Source organism: Cordyceps militaris, assembly GCF_000225605.1.
Source record: "Cordyceps militaris CM01 unplaced genomic scaffold CCM_S00004, whole genome shotgun sequence".
NCBI lineage: Eukaryota > Fungi > Ascomycota > Sordariomycetes > Hypocreales > Cordycipitaceae > Cordyceps > Cordyceps militaris.
In genome coordinates this window covers 3209663-3229160 of record NW_006271972.1, presented here as the reverse complement: position 1 = coordinate 3229160, position 19498 = coordinate 3209663, and the positions used below count along the sequence as shown (strand labels likewise).

Here is a 19498-nt window from a genome sequence, read left to right as displayed (position 1 = left end):
CTGTGCATCGAACCCTCGCTACTCAACTTTACACCCCTCCCCCTGGGCTGCCATGACCGCCGCGTGATGTGCTTCTTCATACCCGCCCCGGCCGAGCCTCTGCGTATGAGCAGGACCGGATAATAGCGGGTGTCGGGCGGTCGTGTGCCATAGTATATTGTTATTCCGGCGTTTTTGGGAACTTCTCTTTTTTTCAAACCACATGTACGCAAAGCTTAGGACCATTTTACGAGATATGGAGTTATTCTGTTCACTTGCTTCTTCCCCAAGTGCATTTTCACAAGTCTAGAGAACTACGCAGCGAGCAAACCACTCCTAACCACGGCAGCTTGGTAGTTGTGGAAACTGTAGAATCGAGGAAAGCTGACATGTGAGAATAAGTAAAATTATATAATATTCAGTATGCTTTGTCGCTAATGGCAGGGAATTTCGTACAAAATCGTGAAACAAACTCTACAATACACTTTCCTCGTTTGCGAGCTCAGCCAGGAATTCAAGTGGCACGTCATTCTCGCTCTCAACCCTCCTCAGCTCTGCCGTGGCCACGCCATCATCGACGTCAAGCGTCTTGGTCTTGGATGCATCACCAGTGGATCCCAGCAGATCTGGGGGAACATCGTTGTCGCTCTCATCCACCGCTTGGCTTCCATGTTGGGGTTCCTGGTTTTCCTCCTTCCGAAGAGAGTTTTGTTTTGAAGGAGCTTCTTCGAAGAAACTCTTGAGCATATCCTGAGCTTCGCGAAACGCCTCCAGCTCCGCACCAATGGCGCATACTAGCAGGTTCCACCCCTCCGATTCGGCCTGGCCCAAACACCGTTCCAGCTGCGCGACAACATCATCCATCTTGCTCAGCTGATCTCGGATGAGATTTTCTTGCGAGGGCACCTTTTCTTTGCCCTTGGACGACGCTGGAGCTTGTGATGCACCAGTCTTCATCACCTGCCGCAAGCTTGATTCGAAGCGTGTCACAAGCTTCGTCACCTCACGCCAGACAAAACTGCCATCCTCCAACGCTTGCCTTTCTTTGCTAATCTGCCGTCTGCGTTGATCGAGTACATTGACCTCCTTCTCCCACCAGGCTGTGGCCATGGCGGGTGTTCTTCTCTCAGGAATGAGTCCTAGAAATTCGACACCACCCAAGCTTTCACCATCGTTGCTGGGAGAGCTAGGCGGGGAGAAAACCTCTGGGTCAAGGGGTTGGATTGAGGGATGCATCATCATCGATTGAAGCTCAGCATCGATATCTTTGAGCGCCCCGCGATAACCGCTTAATCCAGCATCCCGTCGGGCTTGCGCATCTTCCATTTTGTCCCTGACAAATTTGCGCTGATTTCGCATGGCCATGAGCCTCTCCTCTAGCTGTCTGATTTCCTGTGTAAGAGAATTATATTTCGATCCCAGCTCTCGGATCTCTTTGCCGAGAGGCTCTTCTTGGTTTTCTTCCAGTTCGTGAAGCTCACTATTGACGCCGTTTTGTCGCGCAGATAATCGGGACAAGTGGATGAGGGCCTTTTTGCGTTCTGATAGTGCTGCATCGACGTGTGCGTCTTCTTCTCGTTTGAGTTCAACCAGGGCCGCCATGGCTTTGCGCAAGCCGGCTCTGGCCGATCTGAGCCCGAGAGGTTTCCCACCCACGGGTTGTCGTACTGGCATGACATTACCGTCTTTGGTCGATCGAGCCGGCACATGCAGCGAGTTGGTCATTCTCGATTTTGACGTTGCGGTTGAGTAAAAGGTCCCCGTGGGTGTGCTGGAACCAGTGCCGCTATAGTCGTCGCCATCGTCTGGCAGTCGACCGCTGCCAGCGACTAACCCCGTGGCCTGAAGATCGAGCAACTGCTGTATCTCCTGCTCGATGGCTCTTTCTCTGCGGCCAAATGCACGCCATGCAGGGTCTGGGCGTATCTTGTTCGGCTGACGAGGTGGTTGGAATAAAAGGCTGCCGAGCTGGGCTGTACTGTTGGCGATGATTCCCTGCGAGCGGCCCGCATCAGAGCTTCCTTGGGATCGATTACTCTTCATAAAAGAGGCAGCAATAGGAGGAGGGGGCCCGTGGAACATGGCTCGCCGTTTCGGAGTCGAAGGCGAGCCAGCTGAGCTGGGCGCATCGTTGCTCCAGCCATCGGTCGACGTGTCTCTATAGGCCGGCGTGTGATGCCCGTCGCCGTCAAAGGTATAGTCTCGCGACATGTCGGGGTATTCCGGCCTTGGGTCTAGCTCGTGAAGTTGGTATTCGGTCGATGACCGCGCTGGGGGGCTGCGAAAAGTCGACAGTATGGGGGACCGCAGAGTTGGACTGGATATGCGATCGAGGATGGACGAGTTGGACATGTTCGTCAGTTGGTCGTGGGTACGACGTGCTGCGGACGGGACGGGCACGGTCGTGGGTATCAGAGCATCATTCAATCACCAGTAATTATCACAAAGAGCAAAACAGGGTCTGAGACAGACACAATGGCACTTCGTGACGGTTGGACAAAAATGCTCACGCGGCCAGCTTTGGGGTGGTAGGAAGCAGCATGTGCCTCTACCTACCACCTTACTTACCTACCTAGGTAGTGTATGTAGATATCTCCTGCAGTTACGCGTGCCCGCCCACCGCCAAGGCTAGTGCTAGGTACCTACTTAGGCACCAGGGAGACAAAATGAAGCGCCGGTTAGTAGGGCTATTATCTTCTGTGATCTTTTGTTTTCTTGATTATTATTATAATAGACTTCGTAGAATCTTTCGTACCCTTTTTATTTTTATTTTCCTTTCGTCTTTTTGTCTTATTCCAGAGGACGCACTTCAGCCCGCTGGATTGCTGGCGCACCTCATCTGACTACGTAGTAGACTTGGACAAGGATGGGTATCAGTTCGGAAGTAGAAGACATTTTCATTGTCGTAGAATGCAGCCATTTTGTGCGTAACGTCGGCGGCGGCGGATTTGCCATGTAGTGGCAAGGGCACTACTTATGTTACGGGTTGGTTCGCGACAGCATCTTGAGCCGAGAGCTGGGCGGACACTAACCTGCGCTGGTTAACCGCACTGATTGATAGTTGTCGATGCGGACAAGGAAAGGAAAAAATAAAAGGGAGAAAGAAAATTAAGCACCGCGCCTCTACAGAAGCACCCAGGGGGTAGCTTGCGAGTGACAGGTTGACCATGAGAGGAGGTTGGTGATGATGCTAACGACGTTGCTGGTGCAGCGTCAACACCTCCACCCGGCGCGGGGCTGCTACTGCCTTAACAAATCGCGGCTAGGAAAAGAGAGATGGTATTATGTATTATTTTTACTGCCCCAAATGCCCGGTTTTTCCTCCTACGACAATTTGGTGGTGACTCGCCCGGCATGATTCGCGGCCCACTGTATACCGACGAGGACGATCAAGTACGGTGTACCAAGAATTGGGAGAGGACAAGGAGGGCCTCGACACGACACGGACAAGGACCAGCTTGCGTGTTTTTGCCCAAGGCACAGCCCCATCCATCAAGTTGCAATCTGCCAACCAGTCGGCACCTGCTTTGTCATTACTTTTTTCATCGCAAGCAAACATAGCCGCCGCCGACGACGTGCAGCCAAATCCACCATCCACCACACTTGGGCTGGCCCAGCTGCAGACAGACTGCGTCCCGCTCTGCTCCTGGAGACTGGAGACACAAGGCTCTGCCCGTTTCTGCAGAGCTGAGACGTTAAGAGGTGCCATCGTCTCACCAGAGAGTATACTGCTCGCCCCCCATCCCCATCCATCCATCCCTCCGCCAGCCAGTCCAATGAGCCAATCACAGCAGGCGCCCCCAGCGGCGCGACCACCAGTCGCCATGGGGCGCTACGATGGCTCCCACGACGAGCTGCACATGGCCGCCGGTTCGCAAATGTCGGCTGCTCCCCTCCGCGACTATCATCCCCAGACCCGATTCGACCACGCACCGCCAGCACTGTCTGCGCCGCTCCCGCGTCTCTCTGCGAGTGCCACTGCCAGCGCCGGCGCCAGCGCCAGCGCCGCCATCTCGGCCGTCCCCAACATCCTCCAGCCTGGTGGCATGGCATCGCGGCCGCACCCAATGTCTTCCAACACCACCCCCCAGCTGCCCGGCATGCATGCCCTTCAGCAATCCTCTCAGGTCCAGCAGCAGTCCCCGATGCAGGACTACTCGCCTGCCGGCAAGCCGCCGCTGAGCCTCTCCCACAGCTACTCGCGCTCCAGCCCCGCAGCCGGCTACGACGCGGCTTCCTCGACCTCGTACCATGCCTACACGCCCACCACGCCTGGCGGCTCCGCGTCGCAGTTTGCCTCGACCCCCGATGCCGCCAAATACGGTCCTCCTGGCTCCCAGCGCAACATTGCAAACACCCCATTGGGCCTGGCCGACATTCGTCCCCGCGCCGACTCGAGCATGTCTGATGGCTCTCCCAGCGGCATGGGCTACGAGGTCGCAAACGCCCAACCTGGACCCAGCAACTATCTCGCACCCTGGGCCGTCTATGCCTTTGATTGGTGCAAGTGGAGGCCCCAGGCCAACAGTGCCGGCAAGATTGCCATCGGCAGCTATCTCGAAGATGGACACAACTTTGTACGTCATGCTTTTCGCTCCATGCCTTTGCCAGGCTAACCCGACCAGATTCAAATTCTAGACTCGCACGTTGTCCCTACGCCTCAAGACGTCTACACCCCCGGCTCTTCCAAGTACAGTCTCGAATTCACAAAGCTGGCCGAAGCTACACACTCGTACCCTGTCACCCGTCTCCTCTGGGAGCCGCCATCCTCACAGAAGCAGTCGACGGATCTTTTGGCCACTTCGGGCGACCATCTTCGCCTTTGGTCGCTGCCTTCTGACGTGCCATCAAACCCAGGAAACAACATTACTCGCAGTGGCCCCCGAGATCCCGCCGCCGCCAAACTAACACCTCTTGCGCTCCTGTCAAACTCCAAGACGCCTGACCACACTGCTCCTCTGACATCTCTCGACTGGAATACCGTGTCTCCCAGTCTCATCATCACCTCGAGCATCGACACCACCTGCACAATTTGGGATATTCCCTCATTGACTGCCAAGACGCAGCTGATTGCGCATGACAAGGAAGTCTACGATGTGAGATTCTGCGCTAACAGCGTCGACGTATTTGTCAGCTGTGGCCAGGACGGCAGCGTACGCATGTTTGACCTCCGCAGCCTCGAGCACTCTACCATTATATACGAACCGACCTCGAAGGAGGACCGACGTAAGTTATTTCGATGACTGCCTAGTTTTGACCTATCACGCTAACGCCGCTCAGTCGATGGCTCGGGACGCAACAGTCCTACACAAGCCCAGCAAACCATGGCTAACCCTCCCCCTCTGCTGCGTCTGGCTACTTCCCCACATGATACCCATCTCCTGGCAACTTTTGCGCAGGACTCCAACGTCATTCGCGTTCTCGACGTACGGCAGCCCGGCCAGGCTCTTCTCGAGCTTCACGGCCATACCGGATCAATTAACTGTCTGGAGTGGTCGCCTCTCCGACGTGGTACTTTGGCCTCTGGCGGCGATGACTGCCAAGTCCTGATATGGGACCTTATCAACTCAGGCTCTTCAATGATTCCCGCCAATGGGTCGCAGGAGAACACACGAAGCCCCGTTGCTAGCTGGGAATGCGATTATGAAGTAGGCAACTTGGGCTGGACACCACACCTTCAGGGCCAGGACTACGGCGAATGGTTGGGCGTGAGTGCGGGAAGAGGCATTTGGGGAGCACGCCTCAATTGAGCACCACCCACAATGCCAAAGTAGAAGGCCTTTACAGCCACTCAGTTGCTCTTTAATTAACAACACAGCGTGGTTTTGAAGACTTGACTTTTGGACGGAATGTCGTGTTGGTACGGAGATATTTGTCATGTCTTTTCTTTTTGTTTGGCATCCAGGTAGCTGGCTCGCGAATTTGCACAGTGCACCGAGCATGGTGGCAAGCTGTAAAACGGTGAGGAGTGGGATACGACTTTTTATGCTCTGGTGCTCATGGGGAAACATATATAGGGAGTTGTTGGTCATTGGATTTTCAATACATAAAAAACATATATCCACACCCCAGTTTTCTGTACAAGACAATGCTACAGTCGGGGAACGCTGAAGCTGCTACCCGTTGCCGGTCGTACTACTGCTTTGCCAAAGATTTTGCGCTCCGAGATGTCCATCAACGCCCTCGGCACGCTCTCCAGCCCCTCATACATTACGGACAAGGTAGGCTTGATGCTCAAGTACTCCAACATCGGATACAGCTGCTCCCAGATTTCCGCTCGCTTTCCAGGATTGTCCCGCAGAGTCTGCCCAAAGCGCTATTCGACAGCGTTAGCAAATAAGTCTGGGCCATTGTGAATGAAAGCACTGACATAACCTATGAGCTCCACCTGCTTCAGCAAAATCCGGTTCATGGCGATCTTTTCAAAGTTGCCATCCAGGCCTGCAAAGCCCACCACCACGATACGACCCTTGGCAGCCATGCACTTGAGGCTGGGACCTACCAGGCCGACGGGGTCAAATACGACGTCCACACCCCTGCCGCCCGTCATGGAATTTACCTTGTCCCACCACTGCGCGTCCGTCGTGTAGTTGATGCACTCGCTCGCCCCGTAGCCCTTGGCGTACTTGCATTTGGCGTCGGACCCGGCGGTGCCGATGACGCGGCAGCCCCTAGACGCGGCAATCTGGCACGCCATGACACCCAGACCACCGGCCGCGGCGTGCACGAGGACGGTCTCGCCGGCTCGCAGCCGGCCCGCCCCAACTAGCCCGTCGTAGGCCACGGGCAGCGTGGCGGCGAGCCCGGCAGCGGCCTCGACAGGCCAGCCCTCGGGAACGTGCAGCAGCGACGGAATCTGCTCCCGCGGGATGGAAATGACTTCAGAGTAGGCTCCGGCGTGGTCGCCAAAGACGGCGTCGCCTTTTTGGAATTCGCAGTCGGCTGGCGCGGAGATGACGATGCCGGCGAACTCGAGGCCGAGGATGAATGGGGGAGTCACATGTCTCTTGTTATTTTGGTGTTTTCCGCGAGCCTTGAAGTTTCAGCAGTTGATTGATTTAGAAGTAGATGTTTGCAAACTTACATAGAGAGTATCGACATAATTGACGCCGACGCCTCGGACTCGGATAAGAATGTTGTCTCCTGTTGCTTCTGGGCTCGGAACCTCTGACACGCGAACTTCGTTGAGCGTGTCGCAGAACTTGTCTATTAATACGGCCTTCATTTTGGATACTCACAAGTCGTAGATGACAACTATGAATGAGAATATAATTCAGCGTTTCGGTAATGGTCGGGTAAGTTGGAGCGGATCAAGTATACATGGCTAGCTGTAGCCATATAGGCGTTCAGATATGTACATACTAGGTCCATCCAGAAACGGCCCATGTGCTAAAGAAGAACACCCGCCGCGATCTTAAAAGATCAAAATGAGTCTGTCTCATCAAATCGTTTAACTCTTTTTACTATTTCGACTTTTCTTATGCTACTTCTACACGTGAGTTGATATGCAAGACAATCGCGTCGCGGCGCAGGACGTTGGTGACACCCGATAATTAGCCGGCGTACGCATTTCGCCGTCGCAGCGCCAACGAGCAATCTTGTTCTTGCCATGCCAGAGCCACATCGCCCAGAGGTGCACCACCATTTAACCTCCCGCCGCCCGCACACAGTCTCTGGCATCGAAAATCTCGAGGGCTACGCTACCGGCTGTTGATTTCATCATGGCATCCAACGACCCTCGGCTCGATGACTCGTCGGACGAGGAGGACTTCAACCCTGCTCCCGCTGACCTCTCTGATGAGGAGCCAGAGAAACGTCGCAAAACCCCCGTTCGCGATGACGATGAAGATGAAGATGACAACACGTCGCCGGCGCGCCCGAAACCCGTAGATGATGATGAGGAAGAGGAGGAGGATGAAGACGATGGTCCCAAGGGCAAGAACGACGATGACGATGAAGAAGAGGAGGAAGACGAGGATGATGAAGACGACGTGCAAAGGGTACAACTATTGCCTAAAAAAAACACGTCTTTATCTTGCTAACACTATCCAAGGGTCATCGCAGAAAGCGCCGTCGCGACCGCCGTAACGCTTTCCTCGATATCGAAGCTGAAGTAGATGACGAAGATGAGGCTGAGGACGACGAAAAGGAGGATGAAGAAATTGGCGACTTCATCGACAATGAGCATCCCGACGACCTTGCCGATACCGCCCGCCTCAACGATGATCGTCGCCACCGAGAGCTCGATCGCCGTCGCGACATGGAGTCGAGCTTGGACGCCGAAAAGCAAGCCGAGCTCTACCGACAGCGCTATGCCAAGTACCGCTCTGGAAAGGGCGCTGGCGAATCCGCTGTTGTTCCCAAGCGCCTGCTTCTCCCCAGCGTTGATGATCCCGGTATTTGGGCAGTGCGATGCAAGGAAGGCAAGGAGCGCGAGGTTGTCTTTTCCATCATGAAGCGCATCGAGGAGCGCATGGGTAGCAAGGGCGAACTCGCCATTACGGCTGCCTTTGAACGCGGTGGCACACACTCTGTCATGAAGGGCATTGTCTACATCGAGGCCCAACGCCAGACTGATATTCTCGTCGCTCTCGACGGTGTCCTGAACGTTTACCCGCGAACCAAGATGACGCTCGTCGACATCAAGGACATGCCTGAGCTTCTGCGCGTAACGAAGACGGCCACTCTGCAGCCCGGCGCGTGGTGCCGAATGCGCCGCCCCATCAAGCACAATGGCGATCTTGCCCAGGTCCTGGCTGTGACAGAAAATGGCCTAGAAGCTCGAGTCCGTTTCATCCCACGACTTGATTACGGCGTGCGCGATGACAATATGACGCAAGACGGAAAGAGAAAGCGAGCATTCGGAGCTGGCCCTAAGCCCCCGCAACGCCTCTTCAGCGAAGTTGAGGCCCGCAAGCGCCACCCTCGCTATATTCAGGGTAATCCGACGACAAACACATGGACCTACATGGGTGACGAGTTTGAGAACGGATTCCAGGTCAAGGACGTCAAGATTCAGCAACTGATTCTTACCGACGTGAATCCTACACTCGAAGAAGTGACGCGGTTTGCCTCTGGCGCTGAAGACGGTACGGAGAACCTCGACTTGAAGGCGCTCGCGGCCAGTCTCAAAGACAGCAACACGAAGGTTACGTACCTGCCTGGCGATGTCATTGAAGTCTACTCGGGCGAACAGAAAGGCGTTGTCGGCAAGGCAACCAATGTGCAGGGTGATATTGTCACCATGACTGTAACTGAAGGTGACCTGGCGGGCCAAACGATCGAGGTTCCAATCAAGGGCTTGCGCAAGCGCTTCAAGGTTGGTGACCACGTCAAGGTGATTGGTGGTAGCAGATTCCAGGACGAAGTCGGAACTGTGGTCAAAATTTCCGAGGACAAAGTGACTCTATTGACGGATCAAACCAACAACGAAGTGACTGTCTTCAGCAAGGATCTTCGTGAGGCAAGTGACATTGGTGGACAGGGCTCCCTGGGCCAATACGAACTGCATGATCTTGTTCAGCTGGACATGACCACTGTGGGTTGCGTTGTCAAGGTGGATCGCGATTCCATGGTCGTGCTGGACCAGTTTGGTGACACGCGACAGGTCATGCCCTCGCAGATCTCCAACAAGATTCCCAAGAGAAAGCAGGCCGTTGCTGCTGACCGTGAAGGATCCGAGATTCGGCTCGACGATGTTGTCAAGGAGTACACGGGACAGCAGAGACAAGGAAAGATTATTCACATTCACCGTTCATACGTCTTTTTGCACACCAACGACACGAATGAGAATGCGGGTGTCTTTGTGACCAAGTCTAGCTTGGTCAACACTGTGGCCGCCAAGGGGGGTCGTGTCAACGCTGCCACCTCAGGCCCTGATCTAAGCTCCATGAACCCTGCGCTCAAGATTCACAAGAACGGGTCCGAAAACAAGCCCATCACCCCTGTCAAGATGTTTGGTCGCGACAAGGCTATCAACCAGACTGTTATCATCAAGAAGGGTGCCTACAAGGGACTGCTGGGTATTGTCAAGGACTCCACAGACACGCATTGCCGTGTTGAGCTGCACACCAAGAGCAAGATTATTACGGTGCCGCGAGACTCGCTCAACTTCAAGGACAAGACGAGCGGCGCCTCCATCGACATCAATGGCAGAGGCCGCGGCGCACCGGGAGGCGGTCGTGGCGATAGAATGCCGAGCTGGCAAGGAGGCTCTCGCACACCAGCTCCTGGCGGTGTCAGCGACCGCGTTCCTGCGTGGGGTTCGCGCACACCAATGGCGACGGGTGGCCGGACACCTGCCTGGAAGGGCCAGGACTACTCTGGCTCACGCACGCCTGCGTGGGCTGATGGGTCCAGAACAGTCAACCCCTACGATGGCAGCCGCACGGCCTATGGCTCTGGCTCTCGCACGCCCGCCTGGCAGTCTGGCGCCAGAACACCGGCTCCGGGTGACGCTTTCGGTGCCGGTTCGCGGACTCCTGCCTACACTGGCGGCGACAGCTGGAACTCGGGCTCCAAGACGCCTGCATGGGGCACATCGGCTCCCACACCCGGCGCGAGTGGCAACGACTCGTGGGGCTACACGCCCGGAGCCAGCGCTGGTGCCTATGACGCGCCTACGCCTGGCGGCCCTCTCGGTGCTCCCACCCCAGGGGCCTTTGCAGCCCCGACGCCGGGTGCCTATTCGGCGCCAACGCCGGCAGCGAGTGCTCCCACGCCCGGCGCGGGATGGCAGGGCGGCTGGGGCGCCGACTCTGCGCCTACGCCGGCGGCAGGGGCTCCAACGCCTGCAGCGAGTGGCTACTACGGTGCTCCCACGCCGGCGGCGCCTCCCGAGACGCCTGGCGCCAGTGGTCCACGCTATGTGGAGGACGATGATTGAGAGGAGGGTTTGTGTGTTGGGATTTATCTGGGCGTTTGGGCAAAACTTTTTTTGTGTACTATAATCATCGAGGTAGACAAATCAGCTTTATTCTTTGGCTGGAGTGGGAAAGAAGGCAGTCAGAGCGTAAAAATGGGAACATTTGGCTGTGGTTTTCACCTCAAGTGCCGCGGTTTCTATGTAATGTACTTTATTATATAGCGGAAACAAGTTGTCTCATATCTATCTGCCGGTTTCCCTTTATTAAGTATGCTGGTGGTCATGTAAATGAAACTGCAGCTTGGTGACCCACATAAACAGTAGCTTCAAGGTATCCATCCTCTTCAACGTCCAACGTTTGTTTGCCTACACAACAACGCAACGCATCTCGCCATGATCTCTTCCCGTCTCCAGCCGCGCCTGCTCTCCTTCCTGCGCTCACATACCGCTGCTCAAACGACGCAGCGCCGCCTCGCCTCCTCCTCCTCCCCCTCCTCCGCGCCTCGACCGCCCTCCAAACGACGAGCCACGAACCCGCCGCCAGCGTCCACGCCAAGCAGCGCTGCGGCGGCGGTGCTCCGCGCGCGCGTCAACGCAGAAAAAGAGGCACCGCCGGCAGAGACGGCCGAGGCGTACAAAGAGCGGTACAATGGCGCGGCGCGGCGGTGGACGTTGACGATGATTGCGCTGCCCATCTTGCTGGTGACGAGCTACTACCTCTTTGACCGGTGTATGTTTTTTCTCTATTGCTCCTCAACAATCGCTGTTTTCAACGCGCAATGGTACTTAGTGTGCTAATGATGAACAGTGGCTTTAGGACACCCAGTCAAGGTGTTGAATCGTGAAGTGCCGAAACGAGAAGAGTAATTGGCCATTGTCTACGGAATGGATCGCAACACCAATAATGAATTTGTACAATATGTATCGAATACTGTTTAAAAGCACGCATCATCATATATTCCGGGTCTATCCTTTTACTTTCTTCGCCAAACAAATGGTCACACAATCGCTCTACACTGTCCGCCACAAATCTACAGCTTCGACCGGCTCCAGCCCGCCTTGCTCATCGCGGCCGCGTCGCGCTTGGACCACTCGCGCAAGAGCTTCCGGACAATCTTGCCGCTGGCGAGCTTGGGGATGGCATCGACAAAGGAGACGCCGCCGATGAGGTGCTTGTGCTTGCTGACGCGCGCGGCGAGCCAGTCCTGGATGTCGCGCGGCTGGACCTTGCCTTTGGAGACGTCCTGGATGTGAACGTAGGCGCGCGGCCATTCCTCGTTATCCCTGGGTGCAGGTTAGCTTCGTTCTTGTTCGCTTCGGGAGAAACGTACAGCTCGATCCCGACGACGGCGGCGTCGGCAATGTGCTCGTTTTCGAGGAGCAGGGATTCCAGCTCGGCGGGTGCGACTTGCAAGCCGTTGACCTTGATGAGTTCCTGCAACACATGATTAATGCTTGATCCGTCTCCAGCAAGCATAAGTGAAGAGCTCACCTTTTTCCGATCGACAATCCACAGCATGCCTTGCTCATTGTACACGGCCACGTCGCCCGTCCGCAGCCAGCCGTCCTCGAGCGTCTCCTTGGTTGCCTGTTCATTCTGCCAGTACCCGAGCATAACGTTGGGCCCGCGCACAAACAGCTCGCCCGGCTCCCCGACGGCCACCTCGTTGCCCTGCTCATCCAAAAACTTGGCTTCGCAATTGGGTAGCAGCATGCCACAGCTGGCCTTGCGGTCCACGTGGCCCGTCGGCAAGCTCGACGCCGCGCACGTCAGCTCGGTCATGCCCCAGCCCTGCACAACATTGGCGCGAAACCGATCGGCGACCTCGTTCTGCAACTCGGCCTTGAGCGGTGCCGCGCCGCACATGACGTCCCTGACGCTCGACAAGTCGTACCGGGCCACCTCCGGCCGCTTGGACAGCATGACGACCACGGGCGGCACGACCTGCAGCACGTTGGGCCGGAAGCGCTCGATGCACTGCAGGTAGCGCTCAAAGTTAAAGACGGACATGACGTAGACGGTGACGCGGCGGCGGGCGGCCATGAGTATGGTGTACATTTGGCCGTAGGCGTGGTAGAGGGGCAGGAAGGCGAGCCAGACGTCGTCGGCGGCGGCCAGGGTCAGGCCGTCGGGGTGCCGCAGGCCGATGAGCTGCTGCACGTTGGCGACGAGGTTGCGGTGGGCGCCGCACACGCCCTTGGGCAGGCCGGTCGTGCCGGAGCTGTAGTTGATGGTGGCGAGCTGCGTGCGGGCGGCGCCGGCGCCGGAGAGGGACGGCCACTGCCAGGTGGTGCCGGCGGATTCGGGGCCGAGAAACGAAGTCCAGTCGCGCAGGCCGTGCGGGTTGGTGGCGCGGCCGGACACGTCGTCGCTGAAATGGAAGATGCGGTCCCGCGGGAAGGACGCCTCGGCGGCGGCGGCGAGGACGTCGTCCATCTTGGAGGGGTGGACGAGGATGAGCTTGGCCTTGGCGTTGGAGATTTGGTATGCGATTTCTGGGGGGGGGTGAATTAGTGATTCCCTTGTTGCAAAAAAAAAAAAAAAAAAATTACAACGGGAGGACGATGCATTTTGATGCATTTTCTGCTTGTAATTCGGAGACAATGTACATACCCTTTGGCGTGTAGGCCGGATTGGCCCCGGTAAATGCGCACGTGGCGCCGACGACGCCGAGATACAGCACGGGCACGAAGATGTGGTTCGTCGAGCACATCATGACGACGTCGCTGGGCCGCAGACCGATGCGCTGCAGACCGGCGCCCAGCCGCCGGACCCAGCCGAGGGTCTGCCGCAGCGACAGGCTCTTGGTGGTGTCGTCGGCGTCGATCCAGAGCGGCTTGTCGGAGACGTCGCTCGGGTCGGGAAAGATGTAGTCGAGGACGTTGACCTCGGGGATCTCGACGTCGGGGAGCTGTGACCGGACAGGCATTGTGTCTATATCATGCAGTCTTTGGGGGGGAACGGGCAAGTTGTTGTTGGAGGAGAGAGTTGTGTAGATTGTGGGGTGAGAAGCCGAGGTATGGCAGGCTTTGTACGAGGGCGCGTGTACAAGACTGGGTGGAACAGGAAGCGGGAAGGCTGGGCAGGGAGAAATATGGAAAGTGGTGAGATGAGAGTAGCGCAAGAAAAAAAAGGGCAGAGGAGAAGCGAAAGCTGTATGGGGGTTTAAGATGTAGCTACTGGGACGGGTAGTATATAGCCCTGTTTACCGATGCCGCGGGGTTGACAAGGCACCAAGACGGGAAAAGATTGGACAAGCGGCAACCAAAGCGGCAACCAAAGCGTTGAGGTAACTAACTACTAGGTAGGTAACTATTGATGTGGGGGAGACGTTGGCGTTTGACGGCTTGTGGATTTTCGGATTTTCGGCTTGGATAAACCCTGCGGAGCCCAAATCGGAAGGTCCGCGGACAAAATTGTAGTTATTGAACAAATAGCTACCCATCTTGGAAGGAATCCGCCCGTTCTCAGCTGCTGCTGCTGATGCCCAGGTCCAGCGACAGCGTCGACGCCATCATGGCGCTGCTCATGGTGCTCGCCAAGAAGACGATGCCGTCGGCGACCTCGTCCGGGCTGACGAGGCGCTCGACGGGCGTGTTGCGCAGCATCAGCGCCGTGACCGCGGCGGCGTTGGCCAGGCTGCTGATGAGCGGCGTCTCGACGTAGCCGGGGCACACGGCGTTGACGCGGATCCCGTGCGGGCCGTAGTGGACGCCGTCTGACTTTGTGAGGCCGACGACGGCTGTTGTTTTTTTTTGCAATGGGGTGCGGCGTGTCAGTACATGCTGGGATATTCTTCATTCTGGGGCTACGCACCGTGCTTGGCGGCGGTATACGCAGACTGGTACAGCGGCACCACCGGCGCGCGCAGGCCGTACAGCGAAGCCGTGTTGATGATGACGCCGCGACCACGTCGGGGGCCGAGATGACTTGTTTTTTTTTTTTTTTAGCACGGTGAAGCAGAAAACGAGGCAAAAAAACGCACTCTTGCTGCATCATGACCGCCAGCTCCTCCCTCTGGCAGTAAAACACGCCGTTCAGGTCCACCGCCAGCGTCCTGTCCCACGCCTCGTCGGGCAGCTCGTGCGTGCGGCTCGTCGTGCCGGCGACGCCCGCGTTGTTGACGGCCACGTCGAGCCGGCCGAGCGCCGCGACGGCCTGGGCCACCGCGGCCCGCACGCCGTCCGCGCTCGTCACGTCCAGCACAAGCGGCACGACGCGGACGTGCGCGTGGGTTTCTCCGAGGAGAGCGGCGACCGCTGCGACGGAGGCTGGGCGAATGTCGGCGAGCGCGAGGCCGGCGGCGCCGTGCTGGGCAAAGTGCAAGGCGGTGGCTTTTCCGATGCCTTGGTAGATGTCAGAAATATCTTGTTTTTTAATTTAAGAAAACACAGAATTAGAAAAAACGTAGACATACCAGAGCCGGCACCGGTGATCAAGTCATTGTATCCTTCAAGAAGAGGCTCCATGGTGGTGGTGGTGGTATGTATAAGTGCGCAAGACGTCGTCTTCGGGAGCGCTGGGACAGAAGGATAACAGTGAGGAATGGGGGAAGGAGTAGATATATATGTTGGCAACTGACCGCATCCGCTCCTTCACTGCAGGTAGGGTGTACTTGCTGCGCTTCGCCCGAGGAACTCGGTTACGGTCTTGATCTATTACACAAAGTTGGGTAGCATCGTCAAGGCGGGGAACGGACGCAAAGCTGCGAAGCTTCCGTGTCCGCCCATAGGTACATGACATTCACATACACGCTGAAAGAAAGGAGAGCATCTTTGAGTGTTGTATCAAATTGTCTAAATCTAGCCTTTTCGGACGTCTTCGGACAGATATTCCCACAGCAGTTACGAAAACAGACGGTCGCTCGGACCCAGATTGTGAGTGCACAATCACAAAGCAAGTAGCAAAGAAACAAGTTCCTGAACCAATGATATCCCCCCATTCATGCACACAAAAGTGCCGCATAATTGTTTATGTTCAAATAAAAAATCATGAATAAAAACGCCAATAACAAACAAGCTCGCAGCCTCCCATCATCCCCTTAGTTCTTGGGCTTGGGGGCGAAGCGCTCGATGCCGGCCTTGATGGTGGAGTCGACGCCCTTTGCCATCTTCTCGAGCGGCAGGCGCTCGGGGATGCGCTGGACGGCGCGGGCCAGGGGCGGCTCGAGGCGCTGCATGCCGCGCTCGACGGGGGGTGCAAAGTAGGTGATGTTCTTCTCCCAGCGCGGCGCCCACTTGGTCGTCTGCTTGGCGAGGCGCTCGTCGGCGCCGGGCATAATCATGTACAGCGGGGCGAGGACGCCCACGCCGGCGGCGCCCATGATCCAGACCTCGGAGCGCTTGGCCTTGGGAAGACGGGGAATACGGGGACGCATGGTGGTGATGTGTGTGTGTGTTGTTGTCTGAGGTGAGGATGGTCAGTGGTGATGGTGGTGAGTGGCGAGGTGTGAGACTCACAATGTGGTGGGTTCGAAGAGAGTGTTGGAAACAGCAAGATGTTGTGTATTGTGTGATGATAATATGGATTATCGACCGCGATGATGGATGATTGTCAGGATGCACAATGATGGATGAAGAGAGAACGAGTGGCACAGGTGGCGGCGTCATAGGGAGGTGGGCTGGTATATATACACTGGGCGATATTTGGGGAGAGGGCGACGCACGACTGATCATAGTACAAAAAGGTACATTCGCCTCGTCACATACACATGGCCTGACATTGCTAGGTAGGTAGTTACCGACGCCGCCACCGGGGAAGCAGGCAGTTGGCATGTACTCGAGCGGGGTAAAGCGAGATGGGCAGCGCGACGACTTGGCCCCATGCACTCGGCCCATACCAGGCTTGAACAAGCATCTACCTTGTGGACTTGGCGAGAGGGATGTTCCAGGAACTGGTGGAAAGGGACAATGATTGGCCTCGAGGAGTGAGTGGTTGGTGTCGTCGAGGTTACCAGGCTGATATCTGCCTGCACTGGTCGTGGTGACTTGCCCAGCCCCAGCATGTCGGTATCCAGCCAGTCACTCCCTAAACGCACTCGTCGTCGGCGTGCAGCTCGCGACCTTGTTTGGGCCACCAACCACACCACACTTGCCTCGACACGCACACCTGGCACACCACCCTCACGCCAACGCACGACAAACCATCTTAAAAAAACGGTCGCACTAGCACACGCAACGTGCGAACAGCTTCACAAACTCCCATCACACATCCGAATTCTCCCCGTCCCTCTGCCCGTTTTATACCCTCCGCTGATGGCCTCGTTTGCTGATGGAATCCTCCTACGGCAAACAGTCACGCAACCACCTGCCCCGCCCCCGGACTTGGAGCGGAGCCACAGTGGGTGCAGTGGCCTGAGGCATGCGCCGATACAGTGGGCTTCGGGCTCAAATCACTCGACACTGACTGGCCTTTTGGTCGCCCACTGCAACACTTTGGCCCCGTATCTTGTTGCCCACTTCCCCAGACGGTACATCGCTGACTCGCCCCCGCTCTTTTTCACAGGGGGGCCGCTTTCATCTGGTCTGGGCGATGAAGGGTTAGGTGATGTGAAGAGAAGGAAAGCATCAATTTCATCAACGCCAACCACGATGCCATCAAACAATTTGTCCAGCCAGATATCGAAATGTCGATGCGGCTCATCTGTGCATGTAGATTTGGGGGTGGGGGCTTGCTGTCTGATGGGCAACGTTTTCTATTACGAGGGTGGTGGTGCAGTCGCAGCTAAAAAGCGTAGCATGAGGAGGCGTTTTTTCAGTAGCTCCTTTTTTGATCAAGTATGCCGGCTACTACATGTACTCGCAAGTACCTTTTTTCGTGGGCTCCGCGCGTCACAATCAGGCGGCGCCCCCTCTCGCCCCCTCACCTCCTCACCCGCCCTCAAGTTGGCATGGCGTGAGCTGTCTGGCTGCCTGTGCAACGAACCCCAAAGCTCCAACGTCTTGCTTCCATTAAAATTGACTCCAAAAATATACAAAGATATTCAGGTACCAAACCTGGGTTCCCAGTCCTCGCTCAACTCTCATGGTGGCTGCGTGCTGAATGTCGCGACAAACGAGTCCAACAAACGGGCAAGACAGCTGCGCACCGCCTCCCCGCAGGGCCTACCTACGTGCTACTAAATAAGGAAGGCTTATGAATTTGACAACAGCATCTGGTCAACTGCGAATAAACCACGTCACGACAGCCTCCTGCGACAGAACTACGACGAGTACGATGAGCGCGATGGATATAAGAAATATAACAAATACAATAAATGCGAGGACTATAAAACCAGTGCATACTTGTTATAACTTGACTGTGGTACTCCCCGCCAAATTTGGGAGAAACTGCAGAGGGCCTATCCCGTTGCCAATTGACCAGATGCTGTTGTCGCTCAACGCAAGCAAACAGCCAAAAAGACTGCGAGCAACTTTTGCTTCTTTCTTCGCTTGACATCTTTTACGCCAGACATTAGTTCAATTCCGGCTATATCCAACGCACGACGCCATGAAATTGAAACTGCTACTCGCCTCGTTGCTTCTCGGCCCCCATCACCGACCGATTGGGCAAGCCAGCTGAGCGGTGTGCCACACAACCGCATCCCACCGGCGCTGGGTGGAAAGGATTGGTTAGCAAGTCTCGCGGTTTCTCTCTGTCCAGATGTGTACAGAGCACGTGCATAGTATGCGAGTAGGCACAGTTGGCGTGTCTATCTGCTTTACCCAAGCCTGTCCCAGCCAGTCCATCACCCGCATCGGACAAAACTCCGCCTTGCCGACTCAACCTAGCTATACTTCGACTAAAGTCGTCATCTTGAGCTGCTATACCTCGATCCTCTGTGCCGATAATCTAACCTATTCTAGGAACTGGAATCGCATGTTTGTAAATTACGCATAATACCCGTGGTGAACGGATCCAGTGGCAAACGCTTCAGGACACAGCATAACACACTACGAGCACCAACTCAAATATAGTAGAAAATAAATCGGAGATGTATTTGTGCAAATAGCCTAAGGCCAATCTATATAGCATAGAAGAAGAAGAATATTAAGAAAACTCGTACCAAGACATCGCCCAAAAAAATGTACTCTCAAGGAGCCCCGAAACACTGCATTACCCACGCATCGTAATATACCACACGCGCAAAACACTCTCCTTTTCATGTCAGAAAGATGAGCCCCTTTGTGTCTCTAAGCAGTGGCCTCTTGACACAGGATGGCCTGACCAAGGATAGGAACGACACAGCACATGGAGCCTTTACCAATCGCAGCGCAGATGGACTTGAAATTCTTTCCAGAAGTGGGCTTCGTGGAGGGAGGCGTACAGTTAAGATCAGCAACTCCCAGAACATTAACGTCGCAGCACTGAGCGTTACTGTAGAGCCCGGAAGGGCAGACATGATTGCCGCCAGGAGGGTTGCCACCAGGAGGATTGCTGCCGCCAGGGGGGTTGCCGCCACCGGGAGGATTGCTGCCACCAGGAGGGTTACCGCCAGAAGGAGGGCTACCTCCTCCAATAGTAGGCAAGCAAAGAAGAGCCTGTCCAGCGACGGGAATGGCACAGCACCTAGCTTCCCTACCACCGGCAGCGCAGATGGACGTGAAGTCGGCGCCAGAAGTGGGTGTCTTAGAGGGAGTATCGCAATTCAGACCCGCAACACCGAGAACATCAAC

The 19498-nt window shown here is 56.0% G+C and overlaps 9 protein-coding genes across 9 annotated transcripts; 4 read left to right on the top strand and 5 right to left on the bottom strand.

Moving 5' to 3' along the window:
• Positions 1-293: 293 nt before the first annotated feature.
• CCM_06038 (autophagy Atg28p) lies at positions 294-2331 on the bottom strand (the record flags this gene model as incomplete). Its single annotated transcript, XM_006671181.1, has 2 exons — positions 294-363; positions 458-2331. 2 exons carry the CDS (start codon positions 2329-2331, stop codon positions 294-296), a joined length of 1944 nt encoding a protein of 647 aa, XP_006671244.1.
• A 1472-nt stretch (positions 2332-3803) lies between these two features.
• CCM_06037 (WD domain containing protein) lies at positions 3804-5729 on the top strand (the record flags this gene model as incomplete). Its single annotated transcript, XM_006671180.1, has 3 exons — positions 3804-4556; positions 4605-5205; positions 5260-5729. 3 exons carry the CDS (start codon positions 3804-3806, stop codon positions 5727-5729), a joined length of 1824 nt encoding a protein of 607 aa, XP_006671243.1.
• A 341-nt stretch (positions 5730-6070) lies between these two features.
• On the bottom strand, positions 6071-7204 carry CCM_06036 (zeta-crystallin; the record flags this gene model as incomplete). Its single annotated transcript, XM_006671179.1, has 3 exons — positions 6071-6295; positions 6350-7012; positions 7064-7204. The coding sequence occupies 3 exons, from the start codon at positions 7202-7204 to the stop codon at positions 6071-6073; spliced, it is 1029 nt and encodes a 342-aa protein (XP_006671242.1).
• A 496-nt stretch (positions 7205-7700) lies between these two features.
• Positions 7701-10864, top strand: CCM_06035 (transcription initiation protein spt5; the record flags this gene model as incomplete). The annotated part of the gene is made up of 2 exons (XM_006671178.1): positions 7701-7979; positions 8033-10864. The coding sequence occupies 2 exons, from the start codon at positions 7701-7703 to the stop codon at positions 10862-10864; spliced, it is 3111 nt and encodes a 1036-aa protein (XP_006671241.1).
• A 372-nt stretch (positions 10865-11236) lies between these two features.
• On the top strand, positions 11237-11710 carry CCM_06034 (uncharacterized protein; the record flags this gene model as incomplete). The annotated part of the gene is made up of 2 exons (XM_006671177.1): positions 11237-11573; positions 11652-11710. 2 exons carry the CDS (start codon positions 11237-11239, stop codon positions 11708-11710), a joined length of 396 nt encoding a protein of 131 aa, XP_006671240.1.
• A 164-nt stretch (positions 11711-11874) lies between these two features.
• CCM_06033 (4-coumarate-CoA ligase 2) lies at positions 11875-13773 on the bottom strand (the record flags this gene model as incomplete). Its single annotated transcript, XM_006671176.1, has 4 exons — positions 11875-12127; positions 12175-12278; positions 12336-13339; positions 13458-13773. The coding sequence occupies 4 exons, from the start codon at positions 13771-13773 to the stop codon at positions 11875-11877; spliced, it is 1677 nt and encodes a 558-aa protein (XP_006671239.1).
• A 538-nt stretch (positions 13774-14311) lies between these two features.
• Positions 14312-15313, bottom strand: CCM_06032 (short chain dehydrogenase/reductase family oxidoreductase, putative; the record flags this gene model as incomplete). Its single annotated transcript, XM_006671175.1, has 4 exons — positions 14312-14586; positions 14661-14773; positions 14830-15211; positions 15262-15313. 4 exons carry the CDS (start codon positions 15311-15313, stop codon positions 14312-14314), a joined length of 822 nt encoding a protein of 273 aa, XP_006671238.1.
• A 572-nt stretch (positions 15314-15885) lies between these two features.
• On the bottom strand, positions 15886-16221 carry CCM_06031 (uncharacterized protein; the record flags this gene model as incomplete). Its single annotated transcript, XM_006671174.1, has 1 exon — positions 15886-16221. One exon carries the CDS (start codon positions 16219-16221, stop codon positions 15886-15888), a length of 336 nt encoding a protein of 111 aa, XP_006671237.1.
• A 188-nt stretch (positions 16222-16409) lies between these two features.
• CCM_06030 (uncharacterized protein) lies at positions 16410-18722 on the top strand (the record flags this gene model as incomplete). Its single annotated transcript, XM_006671173.1, has 9 exons — positions 16410-16520; positions 16577-16770; positions 16840-17183; positions 17219-17286; positions 17349-17382; positions 17685-17914; positions 17975-18119; positions 18207-18453; positions 18509-18722. 9 exons carry the CDS (start codon positions 16410-16412, stop codon positions 18720-18722), a joined length of 1587 nt encoding a protein of 528 aa, XP_006671236.1.
• Positions 18723-19498: the final 776 nt, after the last annotated feature.